The following is an 18,289-nucleotide window of genomic DNA, read 5'->3' as shown; positions in this document are numbered from 1 at the left end:
GAGCACTGGCTGCTGATCGATCGGGTGGACCAGCAGGTTGTGCTGCAGGTGGAGCAGCGGTCTTATATCCTGGCTGCAATGGAGCTGTGTCGCGGGCCCAGAACTCCACCATCCTGCTCAGCCATTGGCCCGCCTACTCCCAGATGCTCTCCCTGCTGCAGCACATGCTTCTGTTGTCCTGTGAGTACTCCTTGAGTGTCCTTGTCCTAAGCTGAGCTAATTTTAACCCTTTTCATGCGCAGATACTGGTCACTGCACGGAGCACTGGCTGCTGATCGATCGGGTGGTCCAGCAGGTTGTGCTGCAGGTGGAGCAGCGGCCCAGCAGCGGTCTAATATCCTGGCTGCAATGGAGCTGTGTCGCGGGCCCAGAACTGCACCATCCTGCTCAGCCATTGGCCCGCCTATTCCCAGATGCTCTCCCTGCTGCAGCACATGCTTCTGCTGTCCTGTGAGTACTCCTTGAGTGTCCTTGTCCTAAGCTGAGCTAATTTTAACCCTTTTCATGCACAGATACTGGTCACTGCACGGAGCACTGGCTGCTGATCGATCGGGTGGTCCAGCAGGTTGTGCTGCAGGTGGAGCAGCGGCCCAGCAGCGGTCTAATATCCTGGCTGCAATGGAGCTGTGTCGCGGGCCCAGAACTGCACCATCCTGCTCAGCCATTGGCCCGCCTATTCCCAGATGCTCTCCCTGCTGCAGCACATGCTTCTGCTGACCTGTGAGTACTCCTTGAGTGTCCTTGTCCTAAGCTGAGCTAATTTTAACCCTTTTCATGCGCAGATACTGGTCACTGCACGGAGCACTGGCTGCTGATCGATCGGGTGGTCCAGCAGGTTGTGCTGCAGGTGGAGCAGCGGCCCAGCAGCGGTCTAATATCCTGGCTGCAATGGAGCTGTGTCGCGGGCCCAGAACTGCACCATCCTGCTCAGCCATTGGCCCGCCTATTCCCAGATGCTCTCCCTGCTGCAGCACATGCTTCTGTTATCCTGTGAATACTCCTTGAGTGTCCTTGTCCTAAGCTGAGCTAATTTTACCCCTTTTCATGCGCAGATACTGGTCACGGCACGGAGCACTGGCTGCTGATCGATCGGGTGGTCCAGAAGGTTGTACTGCAGGTGGAGCAGCGGCCCAGCAGCGGTCTAATATCCTGGCTGCAATGGAGCTGTGTCGCGGGCCCAGAACTGCACCATCCTGCTCAGCCATTGGCCCGCCTATTCCCAGATGCTCTCCCTGCTGCAGCACATGCTTCTGCTGACCTGTGAGTACTCCTTGAGTGTCCTTGTCCTAAGCTGAGCTAATTTTAACCCTTTTCATGCGCAGATACTGGTCACTGCACGGAGCACTGACTGCTGATCGATCGGGTGGTCCAGCAGGTTGTGCTGCAGGTGGAGCAGCGGCCCAGCAGCGGTCTAATATCCTGGCTGCAATGGAGCTGTGTCGCGGGCCCAGAACTGCACTATCCTGCTCAGCCATTGGCCCGCCTATTCCCAGATGCTCTCCCTGCTGCAGCACATGCTTCTGCTGTCCTGTGAGTACTCCTTGAGTGTCCTTGTCCTAAGCTGAGCTAATTTTAACCCTTTTCATGCACAGATACTGGTCACTGCACGGAGCACTGGCTGCTGATCGATCGGGTGGTCCAGCAGGTTTTGTGCAGGTGGAGCAGCGGCCCAGCAGCGGTCTAATATCCTGGCTGCAATGGAGCTGTGTCGCGGGCCCAGAACTGCACTATCCTGCTCAGCCATTGGCCCGCCTATTCCCAGATGCTCTCCCTGCTGCAGCACATGCTTCTGCTGTCCTGTGAGTACTCCTTGAGTGTCCTTGTCCTAAGCTGAGCTAATTTTAACCCTTTTCATGCACAGATACTGGTCACTGCACGGAGCACTGGCTGCTGATCGATCGGGTGGTCCAGCAGGTTTTGTGCAGGTGGAGCAGCGGCCCAGCAGCGGTCTAATATCCTGGCTGCAATGGAGCTGTGTCGCGGGCCCAGAACTGCACTATCCTGGTCAGCCATTGGCCCGCCTATTCCCAGATGCTCTCCCTGCTGCAGCACATGCTTCTGCTGTCCTGTGAGTACTCCTTGAGTGTCCTTGTCCTAAGCTGAGCTAATTTTAACCCTTTTCATGCGCAGATACTGGTCACTGCACGGAGCACTGGTTGCTGATCGATCGGGTGGTCCAGCAGGTTGTGCTGCAGGTGGAGCAGCGGTCTTATATCCTGGCTGCAATGGAGCTGTGTCGCGGGCCCAGAACTGCACCATCCTGCTCAGCCATTGGCCCGCCTATTCCCAGATGCTCTCCCTGCTGCAGCACATGCTTTTGCTGTCCTGTGAGTACTCCTTGAGTGTCCTTGTCGTAAGCTGAGCTTATTTTAGCCCTTTCATGCGCAGATACTGGTCACTGCACGGAGCACTGGCTGCTGATCGATCGGGTGGTCCAGCAGGTTGTGCTGCAGGTGGAGCAGCGGCCCAGCAGCGGTCTAATATCCTGGCTGCAATGGAGCTGTGTCGCGGGCCCAGAACTGCACCATCCTGCTCAGCCATTGGCCCGCCTATTCCCAGATGCTCTCCCTGCTGCAGCACATGCTTCTGTTATCCTGTGAATACTCCTTGAGTGTCCTTGTCCTAAGCTGAGCTAATTTTACCCCTTTTCATGCGCAGATACTGGTCACGGCACGGAGCACTGGCTGCTGATCGATCGGGTGGTCCAGAAGGTTGTACTGCAGGTGGAGCAGCGGCCCAGCAGCGGTCTAATATCCTGGCTGCAATGGAGCTGTGTCGCGGGCCCAGAACTGCACCATCCTGCTCAGCCATTGGCCCGCCTATTCCCAGATGCTCTCCCTGCTGCAGCACATGCTTCTGCTGACCTGTGAGTACTCCTTGAGTGTCCTTGTCCTAAGCTGAGCTAATTTTAACCCTTTTCATGCGCAGATACTGGTCACTGCACGGAGCACTGGCTGCTGATCGATCGGGTGGTCCAGCAGGTTGTGCTGCAGGTGGAGCAGCGGCCCAGCAGCGGTCTAATATCCTGGCTGCAATGGAGCTGTGTCGCGGGCCCAGAACTGCACTATCCTGCTCAGCCATTGGCCCGCCTATTCCCAGATGCTCTCCCTGCTGCAGCACATGCTTCTGCTGTCCTGTGAGTACTCCTTGAGTGTCCTTGTCCTAAGCTGAGCTAATTTTAACCCTTTTCATGCACAGATACTGGTCACTGCACGGAGCACTGGCTGCTGATCGATCGGGTGGTCCAGCAGGTTTTGTGCAGGTGGAGCAGCGGCCCAGCAGCGGTCTAATATCCTGGCTGCAATGGAGCTGTGTCGCGGGCCCAGAACTGCACTATCCTGCTCAGCCATTGGCCCGCCTATTCCCAGATGCTCTCCCTGCTGCAGCACATGCTTCTGCTGTCCTGTGAGTACTCCTTGAGTGTCCTTGTCCTAAGCTGAGCTAATTTTAACCCTTTTCATGCGCAGATACTGGTCACTGCACGGAGCACTGGTTGCTGATCGATCGGGTGGTCCAGCAGGTTGTGCTGCAGGTGGAGCAGCGGTCTTATATCCTGGCTGCAATGGAGCTGTGTCGCGGGCCCAGAACTGCACCATCCTGCTCAGCCATTGGCCCGCCTATTCCCAGATGCTCTCCCTGCTGCAGCACATGCTTTTGCTGTCCTGTGAGTACTCCTTGAGTGTCCTTGTCGTAAGCTGAGCTTATTTTAGCCCTTTCATGCGCAGATACTGGTCACTGCACGGAGCACTGGCTGCTGATCGATCGGGTGGTCCAGCAGGTTGTGCTGCAGGTGGAGCAGCGGCCCAGCAGCGGTCTAATATCCTGGCTGCAATGGAGCTGTGTCGCGGGCCCAGAACTGCACCATCCTGCTCAGCCATTGGCCCGCCTATTCCCAGATGCTCTCCCTGCTGCAGCACATGCTTCTGTTATCCTGTGAATACTCCTTGAGTGTCCTTGTCCTAAGCTGAGCTAATTTTACCCCTTTTCATGCGCAGATACTGGTCACGGCACGGAGCACTGGCTGCTGATCGATCGGGTGGTCCAGAAGGTTGTACTGCAGGTGGAGCAGCGGCCCAGCAGCGGTCTAATATCCTGGCTGCAATGGAGCTGTGTCGCGGGCCCAGAACTGCACCATCCTGCTCAGCCATTGGCCCGCCTATTCCCAGATGCTCTCCCTGCTGCAGCACATGCTTCTGCTGACCTGTGAGTACTCCTTGAGTGTCCTTGTCCTAAGCTGAGCTAATTTTAACCCTTTTCATGCGCAGATACTGGTCACTGCACGGAGCACTGGCTGCTGATCGATCGGGTGGTCCAGCAGGTTGTGCTGCAGGTGGAGCAGCGGCCCAGCAGCGGTCTAATATCCTGGCTGCAATGGAGCTGTGTCGCGGGCCCAGAACTGCACTATCCTGCTCAGCCATTGGCCCGCCTATTCCCAGATGCTCTCCCTGCTGCAGCACATGCTTCTGCTGTCCTGTGAGTACTCCTTGAGTGTCCTTGTCCTAAGCTGAGCTAATTTTAACCCTTTTCATGCACAGATACTGGTCACTGCACGGAGCACTGGCTGCTGATCGATCGGGTGGTCCAGCAGGTTTTGTGCAGGTGGAGCAGCGGCCCAGCAGCGGTCTAATATCCTGGCTGCAATGGAGCTGTGTCGCGGGCCCAGAACTGCACCATCCTGCTCAGCCATTGGCCCGCCTATTCCCAGATGCTCTCCCTGCTGCAGCACATGCTTCTGCTGTCCTGTGAGTACTCCTTGAGTGTCCTTGTCCTAAGCTGAGCTAATTTTAACCCTTTTCATGCGCAGATACTGGTCACTGCACGGAGCACTGGTTGCTGATCGATCGGGTGGTCCAGCAGGTTGTGCTGCAGGTGGAGCAGCGGTCTTATATCCTGGCTGCAATGGAGCTGTGTCGCGGGCCCAGAACTGCACCATCCTGCTCAGCCATTGGCCCGCCTATTCCCAGATGCTCTCCCTGCTGCAGCACATGCTTCTGCTGTCCTGTGAGTACTCCTTGAGTGTCCTTGTCCTAAGCTGAGCTAATTTTAACCCTTTTCATGCGCAGATACTGGTCACTGCACGGAGCACTGGCTGCTGATCGATCGGGTGGTCCAGCAGGTTGTGCTGCAGGTGGAGCAGCGGCCCAGCAGCGGTCTAATATCCTGGCTGCAATGGAGCTGTGTCGCGGGCCCAGAACTGCACCATCCTGCTCAGCCATTGGCCCGCCTATTCCCAGATGCTCTCCCTGCTGCAGCACATGCTTTTGCTGTCCTGTGAGTACTCCTTGAGTGTCCTTGTCGTAAGCTGAGCTTATTTTAGCCCTTTCATGCGCAGATACTGGTCACTGCACGGAGCACTGGCTGCTGATCGATCGGGTGGTCCAGCAGGCTGTGCTGCAGGTGGAGCAGCGGCCCAGCAGCGGTCTAATATCCTGGCTGCAATGGAGCTGTGTCGCGGGCCCAGAACTGCACCATCCTGCTCAGCCATTGGCCCGCCTATTCCCAGATGCTCTCCCTGCTGCAGCACATGCTTCTGCTGACCTGTGAGTACTCCTTGAGTGTCCTTGTCCTAAGCTGAGCTAATTTTAACCCTTTTCATGCGCAGATACTGGTCACTGCACGGAGCACTGGCTGCTGATCGATCGGGTGGTCCAGCAGGTTATGCTGCAGGTGGAGCAGCGGCCCAGCAGCGGTCTAATATCCTGGCTGCAATGGAGCTGTGTCGCGGGCCCAGAACTGCACCATCCTGCTCAGCCATTGGCCCGCCTATTCCCAGATGCTCTCCCTGCTGCAGCACATGCTTCTGCTGTCCTGTGAGTACTCCTTGAGTGTCCTTGTCCTAAGCTGAGCTAATTTTAACCCTTTTCATGCGCAGATACTGGTCACTGCACGGAGCACTGGCTGCTGATCGATCGGGTGGTCCAGTAGGTTGTGCTGCAGGTGGAGCAGCGATCCCAAGGATCCCGACAAGCAGCTGAAGCTAGCCGCTAGTTCGTTCCTTCAGGATCCTCTTGTGTCGCCCCTGCATTCGCTGGCGGTGCAGCGCGCGCAGACCGCCGAGATGAAGGCAGAGGATTCGCAGCAACCGCAAAGAGGTAATTGGAACCCCAATATTGGAAAATAGCTAGCAGCAGCTAACGAATTAAATTATCTGCAATTTCATTGAACTAAAAGTATGCTGCACCTCACCCCCAGCGTGAGCAGCTCTTATTCACGACTTTTAAGAGAGTGTGACCATATAATTTGCCACAAGCTTTTTGTAGTGTGACCAGCTAATGTTGACTACTTTAATTACTAAAAGTGATCGTAATTTTTGACATTTTTTGTTCTAGTGCGATCAGCTACTTTTTCAGTACTATTATCCAAAAGTGATAGTCATTTTTCACAACTTTCTTGTAGATCTGTAGCATCGCTTGCTTTGTGAGCAGCAGGAGCGGGCCCGTCTCGAACGTCTGGTCACCGAGGACAGCATACCCGACTGACTGCAATGGAGTTGTGTCCTCACCGCCGCCACTACCTTCGGCCATGCTCAAGGCCATACCGCCGCCACCGCCATCGATGGCGCCGACCATGATGCCACCAGCACCGCCGCCCTCTCCGGTTGCACCGCAGACCACCGAATGGATTTGCAGCATCACTTGCTCAGCGAGCAACAGGATTCGTGCCCGTCTGGAGCGTCTGGTCACCGAGGTCAGCCTACCCGATGAACAGAAGGTGGCCGGTCTGACTGGCTGCAATGGAGCTGTTTTTGCGGGCACAGAACTGCACCATTCGGCTCAGCCATTGGCCCGCCTATTCCCAGATGCTCTCCCTGCTGCAGCACATGCTTCTGCTGTCCTGTGAGTACTCCTTGAGTGTCCTTGTCCTAAGCTGAGCTAATTTTAACCCTTTTCATGCGCAGATACTGGTCACTGCACGGAGCACTGGCTGCTGATCGATCGGGTGGTCCAGCAGGCTGTGCTGCAGGTGGAGCAGCAGCCCAGCAGCGGTCTAATATCCTGGCTGCAATGGAGCTGTGTCGCGGGCCCAGAACGGCACCATCCTGCTCAGCCATTGGCCCGCCTATTCCCAGATGCTCTCCCTGCTGCAGCACATGCTTCTGCTCTCCTGTGAGTACTCCTTGAGTGTCCTTGTCCTAAGCTGAGCTAATTTTAACCCTTTTCATGCGCAGATACTGGTCACTGCACGGAGCACTGGCTGCTGATCGATCGGGTGGTCCAGCAGGCTGTGCTGCAGGTGGAGCAGCGGCCCAGCAGCGGTCTAATATCCTGGCTGCAATGGAGCTGTGTCGCGGGCCCAGAACTGCACCATCCTGCTCAGCCATTGGCCCGCCTATTCCCAGATGCTCTCCCTGCTGCAGCACATGCTTCTTTTATCCTGTGAATACTCCTTGAGTGTCCTTGTCCTAAGCTGAGCTAATTTTACCCCTTTTCATGCGCAGATACTGGTCACGGCACGGAGCACTGGCTGCTGATCTATCGGGTGGTCCAGAAGGTTGTACTGCAGGTGGAGCAGCGGCCCAGCAGCGGTCTAATATCCTGGCTGCAATGGAGCTGTGTCGCGGGCCCAGAACTGCACCATCCTGCTCAGCCATTGGCCCGCCTATTCCCAGATGCTCTCCCTGCTGCAGCACATGCTTCTGCTGTCCTGTGAGTACTCCTTGAGTGTCCTTGTCCTAAGCTGAGCTAATTTTAACCCTTTTCATGCACAGATACTGGTCACTGCACGGAGCACTGGCTGCTGATCGATCGGGTGGTCCAGCAGGTTGTGCTGCAGGTGGAGCAGCGGCCCAGCAGCGGTCTAATATCCTGGCTGCAATGGAGCTGTGTCGCGGGCCCAGAACTGCACTATCCTGCTCAGCCATTGGCCCGCCTATTCCCAGATGCTCTCCCTGCTGCAGCACATGCTTCTGCTGTCCTGTGAGTACTCCTTGAGTGTCCTTGTCCTAAGCTGAGCTAATTTTAACCCTTTTCATGCACAGATACTGGTCACTGCACGGAGCACTGGCTGCTGATCGATCGGGTGGTCCAGCAGGTTGTGCTGCAGGTGGAGCAGCGGCCCAGCAGCGGTCTAATATCCTGGCTGCAATGGAGCTGTGTCGCGGGCCCAGAACTGCACCATCCTGCTCAGCCATTGGCCCGCCTATTCCCAGATGCTCTCCCTGCTGCAGCACATGCTTCTGCTGTCCTGTGAGTACTCCTTGAGTGTCCTTGTCCTAAGCTGAGCTAATTTTAACCCTTTTCATGCGCAGATACTGGTCACTGCACGGAGCACTGGCTGCTGATCGATCGGGTGGTCCAGCAGGCTGTGCTGCAGGTGGAGCAGCGGCCCAGCAGCGGTCTAATATCCTGGCTGCAATGGAGCTGTGTCGCGGGCCCAGAACTGCACCATCCTGCTCAGCCATTGGCCCGCCTATTCCCAGATGCTCTCCCTGCTGCAGCACATGCTTCTGCTGTCCTGTGAGTACTCCTTGAGTGTCCTTGTCCTAAGCTGAGCTAATTTTAACCCTTTTCATGCACAGATACTGGTCACTGCACGGAGCACTGGCTGCTGATCGATCGGGTGGTCCAGCAGGTTGTGCTGCAGGTGGAGCAGCGGCCCAGCAGCGGTCTAATATCCTGGCTGCAATGGAGCTGTGTCGCGGGCCCAGAACTGCACTATCCTGCTCAGCCATTGGCCCGCCTATTCCCAGATGCTCTCCCTGCTGCAGCACATGCTTCTGCTGTCCTGTGAGTACTCCTTGAGTGTCCTTGTCCTAAGCTGAGCTAATTTTAACCCTTTTCATGCACAGATACTGGTCACTGCACGGAGCACTGGCTGCTGATCGATCGGGTGGTCCAGCAGGTTGTGCTGCAGGTGGAGCAGCGGCCCAGCAGCGGTCTAATATCCTGGCTGCAATGGAGCTGTGTCGCGGGCCCAGAACTGCACCATCCTGCTCAGCCATTGGCCCGCCTATTCCCAGATGCTCTCCCTGCTGCAGCACATGCTTCTGCTGTCCTGTGAGTACTCCTTGAGTGTCCTTGTCCTAAGCTGAGCTAATTTTAACCCTTTTCATGCGCAGATACTGGTCACTGCACGGAGCACTGGCTGCTGATCGATCGGGTGGTCCAGCAGGCTGTGCTGCAGGTGGAGCAGCGGCCCAGCAGCGGTCTAATATCCTGGCTGCAATGGAGCTGTGTCGCGGGCCCAGAACTGCACCATCCTGCTCAGCCATTGGCCCGCCTATTCCCAGATGCTCTCCCTGCTGCAGCGCCTGTTTCTGCTGTCGTGTGAGTACTCCTTGAGTGTCCAGCAGGTTGTGCTGCTGGTGGAACAGCGGCCCAGCAGCGGTCTAATATCCTGGCTGCAATGGAGCTGTGTCGCGGGCCCAGAACTGCACCATCCTGCTCAGCCATTGGCCCGCCTATTCCCAGATGCTCTCCCTGCTGCAGCGCCTGTTTCTGCTGTCGTGTGAGTACTCCTTGAGTGTCCAGCAGGTTGTGCTGCTGGTGGAACAGCGGCCCAGCAGCGGTCTAATATCCTGGCTGCAATGGAGCTGTGTCGCGGGCCCAGAACTGCACCATCCTGCTCAGCCATTGGCCCGCCTATTCCCAGATGCTCTCCCTGCTGCAGCACATGCTTCTGCTGTCCTGTGAGTACTCCTTGAGTGTCCTTGTCCTAAGCTGAGCTAATTTTAACCCTTTTCATGCGCAGATACTGGTCACTGCACGGAGCACTGGCTGCTGATCGATCGGGTGGTCCAGCAGGCTGTGCTGCAGGTGGAGCAGCGGCCCAGCAGCGGTCTAATATCCTGGCTGCAATGGAGCTGTGTCGCGGGCCCAGAACTGCACCATCCTGCTCAGCCATTGGCCCGCCTATTCCCAGATGCTCTCCCTGCTGCAGCGCCTGTTTCTGCTGTCGTGTGAGTACTCCTTGAGTGTCCAGCAGGTTGTGCTGCTGGTGGAACACCGGCCCAGCAGCGGTCTAATATCCTGGCTGCAATGGAGCTGTGTCGCGGGCCCAGAACTGCACCATCCTGCTCAGCCATTGGCCCGCCTATTCCCAGATGCTCTCCCTGCTGCAGCACATGCTTCTGCTGTCCTGTGAGTACTCCTTGAGTGTCCTTGTCCTAAGCTGAGCTAATTTTAACCCTTTTCATGCGCAGATACTGGTCACTGCACGGAGCACTGGCTGCTGATCGATCGGGTGGTCCAGCAGGCTGTGCTGCAGGTGGAGCAGCGGCCCAGCAGCGGTCTAATATCCTGGCTGCAATGGAGCTGTGTCGCGGGCCCAGAACTGCACCATCCTGCTCAGCCATTGGCCCGCCTATTCCCAGATGCTCTCCCTGCTGCAGCGCCTGTTTCTGCTGTCGTGTGAGTACTCCTTGAGTGTCCAGCAGGTTGTGCTGCTGGTGGAACAGCGGCCCAGCAGCGGTCTAATATCCTGGCTGCAATGGAGCTGTGTCGCGGGCCCAGAACTGCACCATCCTGCTCAGCCATTGGCCCGCCTATTCCCAGATGCTCTCCCTGCTGCAGCACATGCTTCTGCTGTCCTGTGAGTACTCCTTGAGTGTCCTTGTCCTAAGCTGAGCTAATTTTAACCCTTTTCATGCGCAGATACTGGTCACTGCACGGAGCACTGGCTGCTGATCGATCGGGTGGTCCAGCAGGCTGTGCTGCAGGTGGAGCAGCGGCCCAGCAGCGGTCTAATATCCTGGCTGCAATGGAGCTGTGTCGCGGGCCCAGAACTGCACCATCCTGCTCAGCCATTGGCCCGCCTATTCCCAGATGCTCTCCCTGCTGCAGCACATGCTTCTGTTATCCTGTGAATACTCCTTGAGTGTCCTTGTCCTAAGCTGAGCTAATTTTAACCCTTTTCATGCGCAGATACTGGTCACTGCACGGAGCACTGGCTGCTGATCGATCGGGTGGTCCAGCAGGCTGTGCTGCAGGTGGAGCAGCGGCCCAGCAGCGGTCTAATATCCTGGCTGCAATGGAGCTGTGTCGCGGGCCCAGAACTGCACCATCCTGCTCAGCCATTGGCCCGCCTATTCCCAGATGCTCTCCCTGCTGCAGCACATGCTTCTGCTGTCCTGTGAGTACTCCTTGAGTGTCCTTGTCCTAAGCTGAGCTAATTTTACCCCTTTTCATGCGCAGATACTGGTCACGGCACGGAGCACTGGCTGCTGATCTATCGGGTGGTCCAGAAGGTTGTACTGCAGGTGGAGCAGCGGCCCAGCAGCGGTCTAATATCCTGGCTGCAATGGAGCTGTGTCGCGGGCCCAGAACTGCACCATCCTGCTCAGCCATTGGCCCGCCTATTCCCAGATGCTCTCCCTGCTGCAGCACATGCTTCTGCTGTCCTGTGAGTACTCCTTGAGTGTCCTTGTCCTAAGCTGAGCTAATTTTAACCCTTTTCATGCACAGATACTGGTCACTGCACGGAGCACTGGCTGCTGATCGATCGGGTGGTCCAGCAGGTTGTGCTGCAGGTGGAGCAGCGGCCCAGCAGCGGTCTAATATCCTGGCTGCAATGGAGCTGTGTCGCGGGCCCAGAACTGCACTATCCTGCTCAGCCATTGGCCCGCCTATTCCCAGATGCTCTCCCTGCTGCAGCACATGCTTCTGCTGTCCTGTGAGTACTCCTTGAGTGTCCTTGTCCTAAGCTGAGCTAATTTTAACCCTTTTCATGCACAGATACTGGTCACTGCACGGAGCACTGGCTGCTGATCGATCGGGTGGTCCAGCAGGTTGTGCTGCAGGTGGAGCAGCGGCCCAGCAGCGGTCTAATATCCTGGCTGCAATGGAGCTGTGTCGCGGGCCCAGAACTGCACCATCCTGCTCAGCCATTGGCCCGCCTATTCCCAGATGCTCTCCCTGCTGCAGCACATGCTTCTGCTGTCCTGTGAGTACTCCTTGAGTGTCCTTGTCCTAAGCTGAGCTAATTTTAACCCTTTTCATGCGCAGATACTGGTCACTGCACGGAGCACTGGCTGCTGATCGATCGGGTGGTCCAGCAGGCTGTGCTGCAGGTGGAGCAGCGGCCCAGCAGCGGTCTAATATCCTGGCTGCAATGGAGCTGTGTCGCGGGCCCAGAACTGCACCATCCTGCTCAGCCATTGGCCCGCCTATTCCCAGATGCTCTCCCTGCTGCAGCACATGCTTCTGCTGTCCTGTGAGTACTCCTTGAGTGTCCTTGTCCTAAGCTGAGCTAATTTTAACCCTTTTCATGCACAGATACTGGTCACTGCACGGAGCACTGGCTGCTGATCGATCGGGTGGTCCAGCAGGTTGTGCTGCAGGTGGAGCAGCGGCCCAGCAGCGGTCTAATATCCTGGCTGCAATGGAGCTGTGTCGCGGGCCCAGAACTGCACTATCCTGCTCAGCCATTGGCCCGCCTATTCCCAGATGCTCTCCCTGCTGCAGCACATGCTTCTGCTGTCCTGTGAGTACTCCTTGAGTGTCCTTGTCCTAAGCTGAGCTAATTTTAACCCTTTTCATGCACAGATACTGGTCACTGCACGGAGCACTGGCTGCTGATCGATCGGGTGGTCCAGCAGGTTGTGCTGCAGGTGGAGCAGCGGCCCAGCAGCGGTCTAATATCCTGGCTGCAATGGAGCTGTGTCGCGGGCCCAGAACTGCACCATCCTGCTCAGCCATTGGCCCGCCTATTCCCAGATGCTCTCCCTGCTGCAGCACATGCTTCTGCTGTCCTGTGAGTACTCCTTGAGTGTCCTTGTCCTAAGCTGAGCTAATTTTAACCCTTTTCATGCGCAGATACTGGTCACTGCACGGAGCACTGGCTGCTGATCGATCGGGTGGTCCAGCAGGCTGTGCTGCAGGTGGAGCAGCGGCCCAGCAGCGGTCTAATATCCTGGCTGCAATGGAGCTGTGTCGCGGGCCCAGAACTGCACCATCCTGCTCAGCCATTGGCCCGCCTATTCCCAGATGCTCTCCCTGCTGCAGCGCCTGTTTCTGCTGTCGTGTGAGTACTCCTTGAGTGTCCAGCAGGTTGTGCTGCTGGTGGAACAGCGGCCCAGCAGCGGTCTAATATCCTGGCTGCAATGGAGCTGTGTCGCGGGCCCAGAACTGCACCATCCTGCTCAGCCATTGGCCCGCCTATTCCCAGATGCTCTCCCTGCTGCAGCGCCTGTTTCTGCTGTCGTGTGAGTACTCCTTGAGTGTCCAGCAGGTTGTGCTGCTGGTGGAACAGCGGCCCAGCAGCGGTCTAATATCCTGGCTGCAATGGAGCTGTGTCGCGGGCCCAGAACTGCACCATCCTGCTCAGCCATTGGCCCGCCTATTCCCAGATGCTCTCCCTGCTGCAGCACATGCTTCTGCTGTCCTGTGAGTACTCCTTGAGTGTCCTTGTCCTAAGCTGAGCTAATTTTAACCCTTTTCATGCGCAGATACTGGTCACTGCACGGAGCACTGGCTGCTGATCGATCGGGTGGTCCAGCAGGCTGTGCTGCAGGTGGAGCAGCGGCCCAGCAGCGGTCTAATATCCTGGCTGCAATGGAGCTGTGTCGCGGGCCCAGAACTGCACCATCCTGCTCAGCCATTGGCCCGCCTATTCCCAGATGCTCTCCCTGCTGCAGCGCCTGTTTCTGCTGTCGTGTGAGTACTCCTTGAGTGTCCAGCAGGTTGTGCTGCTGGTGGAACACCGGCCCAGCAGCGGTCTAATATCCTGGCTGCAATGGAGCTGTGTCGCGGGCCCAGAACTGCACCATCCTGCTCAGCCATTGGCCCGCCTATTCCCAGATGCTCTCCCTGCTGCAGCACATGCTTCTGCTGTCCTGTGAGTACTCCTTGAGTGTCCTTGTCCTAAGCTGAGCTAATTTTAACCCTTTTCATGCGCAGATACTGGTCACTGCACGGAGCACTGGCTGCTGATCGATCGGGTGGTCCAGCAGGCTGTGCTGCAGGTGGAGCAGCGGCCCAGCAGCGGTCTAATATCCTGGCTGCAATGGAGCTGTGTCGCGGGCCCAGAACTGCACCATCCTGCTCAGCCATTGGCCCGCCTATTCCCAGATGCTCTCCCTGCTGCAGCGCCTGTTTCTGCTGTCGTGTGAGTACTCCTTGAGTGTCCAGCAGGTTGTGCTGCTGGTGGAACAGCGGCCCAGCAGCGGTCTAATATCCTGGCTGCAATGGAGCTGTGTCGCGGGCCCAGAACTGCACCATCCTGCTCAGCCATTGGCCCGCCTATTCCCAGATGCTCTCCCTGCTGCAGCACATGCTTCTGCTGTCCTGTGAGTACTCCTTGAGTGTCCTTGTCCTAAGCTGAGCTAATTTTAACCCTTTTCATGCACAGATACTGGTCACTGCACGGAGCACTGGCTGCTGATCGATCGGGTGGTCCAGCAGGCTGTGCTGCAGGTGGAGCAGCGGCCCAGCAGCGGTCTAATATCCTGGCTGCAATGGAGCTGTGTCGCGGGCCCAGAACTGCACCATCCTGCTCAGCCATTGGCCCGCCTATTCCCAGATGCTCTCCCTGCTGCAGCACATGCTTCTGTTATCCTGTGAATACTCCTTGAGTGTCCTTGTCCTAAGCTGAGCTAATTTTACCCCTTTTCATGCGCAGATACTGGTCACTGCACGGAGCACTGGCTGCTGATCTATCGGGTGGTCCAGAAGGTTGTACTGCAGGTGGAGCAGCGGCCCAGCAGCGGTCTAATATCCTGGCTGCAATGGAGCTGTGTCGCGGGCCCAGAACTGCACCATCCTGCTCAGCCATTGGCCCGCCTATTCCCAGATGCTCTCCCTGCTGTAGCACATGCTTCTGCTGTCCTGTGAGTACTCCTTGAGTGTCCTTGTCCTAAGCTGAGCTAATTTTAACCCTTTTCATGCACAGATACTGGTCACTGCACGGAGCACTGGCTGCTGATCGATCGGGTGGTCCAGCAGGTTGTGCTGCAGGTGGAGCAGCGGCCCAGCAGCGGTCTAATATCCTAGCTGCAATGGAGCTGTGTCGCGGGCCCAGAACTGCACCATCCTGCTCAGCCATTGGCCCGCCTATTCCCAGATGCTCTCCCTGCTGCAGCGCCTGTTTCTGCTGTCGTGTGAGTACTCCTTGAGTGTCCAGCAGGTTGTGCTGCTGGTGGAACAGCGGCCCAGCAGCGGTCTAATATCCTGACTGCAATGGAGCTGTGTCGCGGGCCCAGAACTGCACCATCCTGCTCAGCCATTGGCCCGCCTATTCCCAGATGCTCTCCCTGCTGCAGCACATGCTTCTGCTTTCCTGTGAGTACTCCTTGAGTGTCCTTGTCCTAAGCTGAGCTAATTTTAACCCTTTTCATGCGCAGATACTGGTCACTGCACGGAGCACTGGCTGCTGATCGATCGGGTGGTCCAGCAGGTTGTGCTGCAGGTGGAGCAGCGGCCCAGCAGCGGTCTAATATCCTGGCTGCAATGGAGCTGTGTCGCGGGCCCAGAACTGCACTATCCTGCTCAGCCATTGGCCCGCCTATTCCCAGATGCTCTCCCTGCTGCAGCACATGCTTCTGCTGTCCTGTGAGTACTCCTTGAGTGTCCTTGTCCTAAGCTGAGCTAATTTTAACCCTTTTCATGCACAGATACTGGTCACTGCACGGAGCACTGGCTGCTGATCGATCGGGTGGTCCAGCAGGCTGTGCTGCAGGTGGAGCAGCGGTCTAATATCCTGGCTGCAATGGAGCTGTGTCGCGGGCCCAGAACTGCACCATCCTGCTCAGCCATTGGCCCGCCTATTCCCAGATGCTCTCCCTGCTGCAGCACATGCTTCTTTTATCCTGTGAATACTCCTTGAGTGTCCTTGTCCTAAGCTGAGCTAATTTTAACCCTTTTCATGCGCAGATACTGGTCACTGCACGGAGCACTGGCTGCTGATCGATCGGGTGGTCCAGCAGGCTGTGCTGCAGGTGGAGCAGCGGCCCAGCAGCGGTCTAATATCCTGGCTGCAATGGAGCTGTGTCGCGGGCCCAGAACTGCACCATCCTGCTCAGCCATTGGCCCGCCTATTCCCAGATGCTCTCCCTGCTGCAGCACATGCTTCTGCTGTCCTGTGAGTACTCCTTGAGTGTCCTTGTCCTAAGCTGAGCTAATTTTAACCCTTTTCATGCGCAGATACTGGTCACTGCACGGAGCACTGGCTGCTGATCGATCGGGTGGTCCAGCAGGCTGTGCTGCAGGTGGAGCAGCGGTCTAATATCCTGGCTGCAATGGAGCTGTGTCGCGGGCCCAGAACTGCACCATTCTGCTCAGCCATTGGCCCGCCTATTCCCAGATGCTCTCCCTCCTGCAGCACATGCTTCTGCTGTCCTGTGAGTACTCCTTGAGTGTCCTTGTCCTAAGCTGAGCTAATTTTAACCCTTTTCATGCGCAGATACTGGTCACTGCACGGAGCACTGGCTGCTGATCGATCGGGTGGTCCAGCAGGTTGTGCTGACAAGCAGCTGAAGCTAGCCGCAAGTTCGTCCGTTTAGGATCCTGATGTGTCGCCCCTGCAAATCGATGTGGGCAAGCTGGCGCGTCTGCTGGTCAAGGAGGAGCAACTGACGCAGGCACGCAAGCGTTCTGATGAGCTGGATTGATCTGCATGCGGAGAGAAGGCTTATTGTATTGAAATTTACACCCTAACTATTAACTAATTAATTATTGTGAATGATAAAAAAACACTGGCTTAGTTTGTTTAATTAGGCAATGAATAAATGCAATCTGGCAGTTAAATTAATGTATGTTGTATTTCTTCTGTTGTTGTTGTTGTTGTTGTCGGCAAAATCCAGCATTCGATTTGCTCGGTTTCAGTACAAAATTGTCAATTTCTGGATCTGGAGTACCAGGCGAACAGAAACCGCAGCAAGCTGAATAATTTTAGTGCAAGAGCTTTCGATTAACTGCTAAAATGCAACCATGTGGAGCTTTTACTATCGGATGCTGCAGCCCTGAAAGCTTTGACTAAAAAGCTGCTTGCATGCAGCCCTGAAAGCTTTGAAGATCAGCGTCCACGGCACTGCTTGGAACTAGTTCGCACTGCTTGCACGTATTTTGCACTGCTTGGAACTAGTTCGCACTGCTTGCTTGTCTTTGAATGGGAAAATGGAATTTAGCTAGTTTTAGCTATTTTAGAGCCAAACCGGGAACTTGTGTTTTAAAATTCAAATTCAAATTTTGCGGTTAAATGATTGCTTTTTGATGTTTTAAAAATGGTTGTTTTTGTTACGGTTTTTGTTGGTGTAGGCAAAATCATAGCCCATAAAATAAACGACAGAGTTCCTAGTTTTATTTAATAAGTATTATTGGCGGCTAGTCATTACATAGCAAAGGCCGCTGTGAAGATTGCTGATTTTACATATATACAGATTGCTAGCGTTGCACAAAACATATACACATGGACATTGTACAGTTGGGGATCAGGATCAGGTAGATATATAGCGAGATATATGTCGTGGGGGGAGGGGAGCGGTCGTCGATTGCACGGATGTTAATTTATATTTAAATAGATAAAAAATATATTAAAATTACACAAAATAACACGACCGAAATACGGAAGGAGGAGGATGGAGTCCGGCTTCTGGCAATTCTACAACAATCAGGAGTCGCTGAGGATGTCCTTTAATATCGAGCTTGAGTTTCGCGACGGCGCAAACTCGTTGGAGCCCATTGCCAGCGACTGTGGCGATCCTCCGCTTCCTCCTAATGGCGGCGTTGCAGGAATCCCCGCTGCTGCCTCTTGACTGGCGGCCACTGCGGTGTGTGGTGCTTGTGCTGTCTGCAGGGGAAGCGCAGCGGCGTTAGAGCTTGACTCCATTTGGCCAGCAGCCATGCTAAGCAATGTGGGACGCGACGCAGCTTGGTTTTGTGGCTGTGACTCCTGTTCTAAGAACTGCACAAAGGCCTGCACCAGGTTATCCTTGCCGCGACCAGAACCTGAAGGAAAAAAGGTAAAAGTGTGACATTAGTTGGGCTTTTTCTCATAGTAGAAAACCCATTCGTACCTGTAGCCCCCGCCGCTGGGGGAGAACCGCTGCCGCCTAGAATGGCGCCCAGCCAGCTGCTCTGCTGCTTGTTGAGCCCCACCTTGTCGGCCTCCTGGGCATTGAAATCCAGCACGGAGGAGATCATGCGCAGCACCTGCTGCTTGTCGCCGGCATGTCCACTGACCACATACCCAATAAGCAGGCTCTTGATCAGGCTCTTGTCGATCCGATCCGTCTGGCTGCTCTCGCTGCTGCTGAGGCTCTGCTCCAGCCGACCGTTGGCCTCCTTCAGGCTCTCCACTAAGCGAGAGATAAAGAGAGAACGCAAACGAGGATTAGTATTTCAACTAGATTAAAACA

General features: G+C 55.9%; 1 protein-coding gene across 4 annotated transcripts in view; it reads right to left on the bottom strand.

Annotated features, from left to right (window-relative positions):
* Window positions 1-17,210: 17,210 nt before the first annotated feature.
* Gmap (Golgi microtubule-associated protein) overlaps window positions 17,211-18,289 on the bottom strand; it is a 28,377-nt gene continuing 27,298 nt past the window's right edge. For all 4 annotated transcript variants that reach the window (XM_020952834.2, XM_086836797.1, XM_086836795.1 and 1 more), the window contains 2 exons: window positions 17,948-18,229; window positions 17,211-17,879 (listed from right to left, as the gene is read on the bottom strand). In XM_020952834.2, coding sequence (XP_020808493.2) covers window positions 17,542-17,879; window positions 17,948-18,229 — 620 coding nt within the window. In that variant the 3' untranslated portion in view covers window positions 17,211-17,541. The remainder of the gene's footprint in view (window positions 17,880-17,947; window positions 18,230-18,289) is intronic.

This window comes from Drosophila serrata, unplaced genomic scaffold (genome assembly GCF_035046125.1).
Source record: "Drosophila serrata isolate PLE 108 unplaced genomic scaffold, ASM3504612v1 contig_293, whole genome shotgun sequence".
Taxonomy (NCBI): domain Eukaryota; kingdom Metazoa; phylum Arthropoda; class Insecta; order Diptera; family Drosophilidae; genus Drosophila; species Drosophila serrata.
This window is presented reverse-complemented; position numbering and strand designations above follow the sequence as displayed.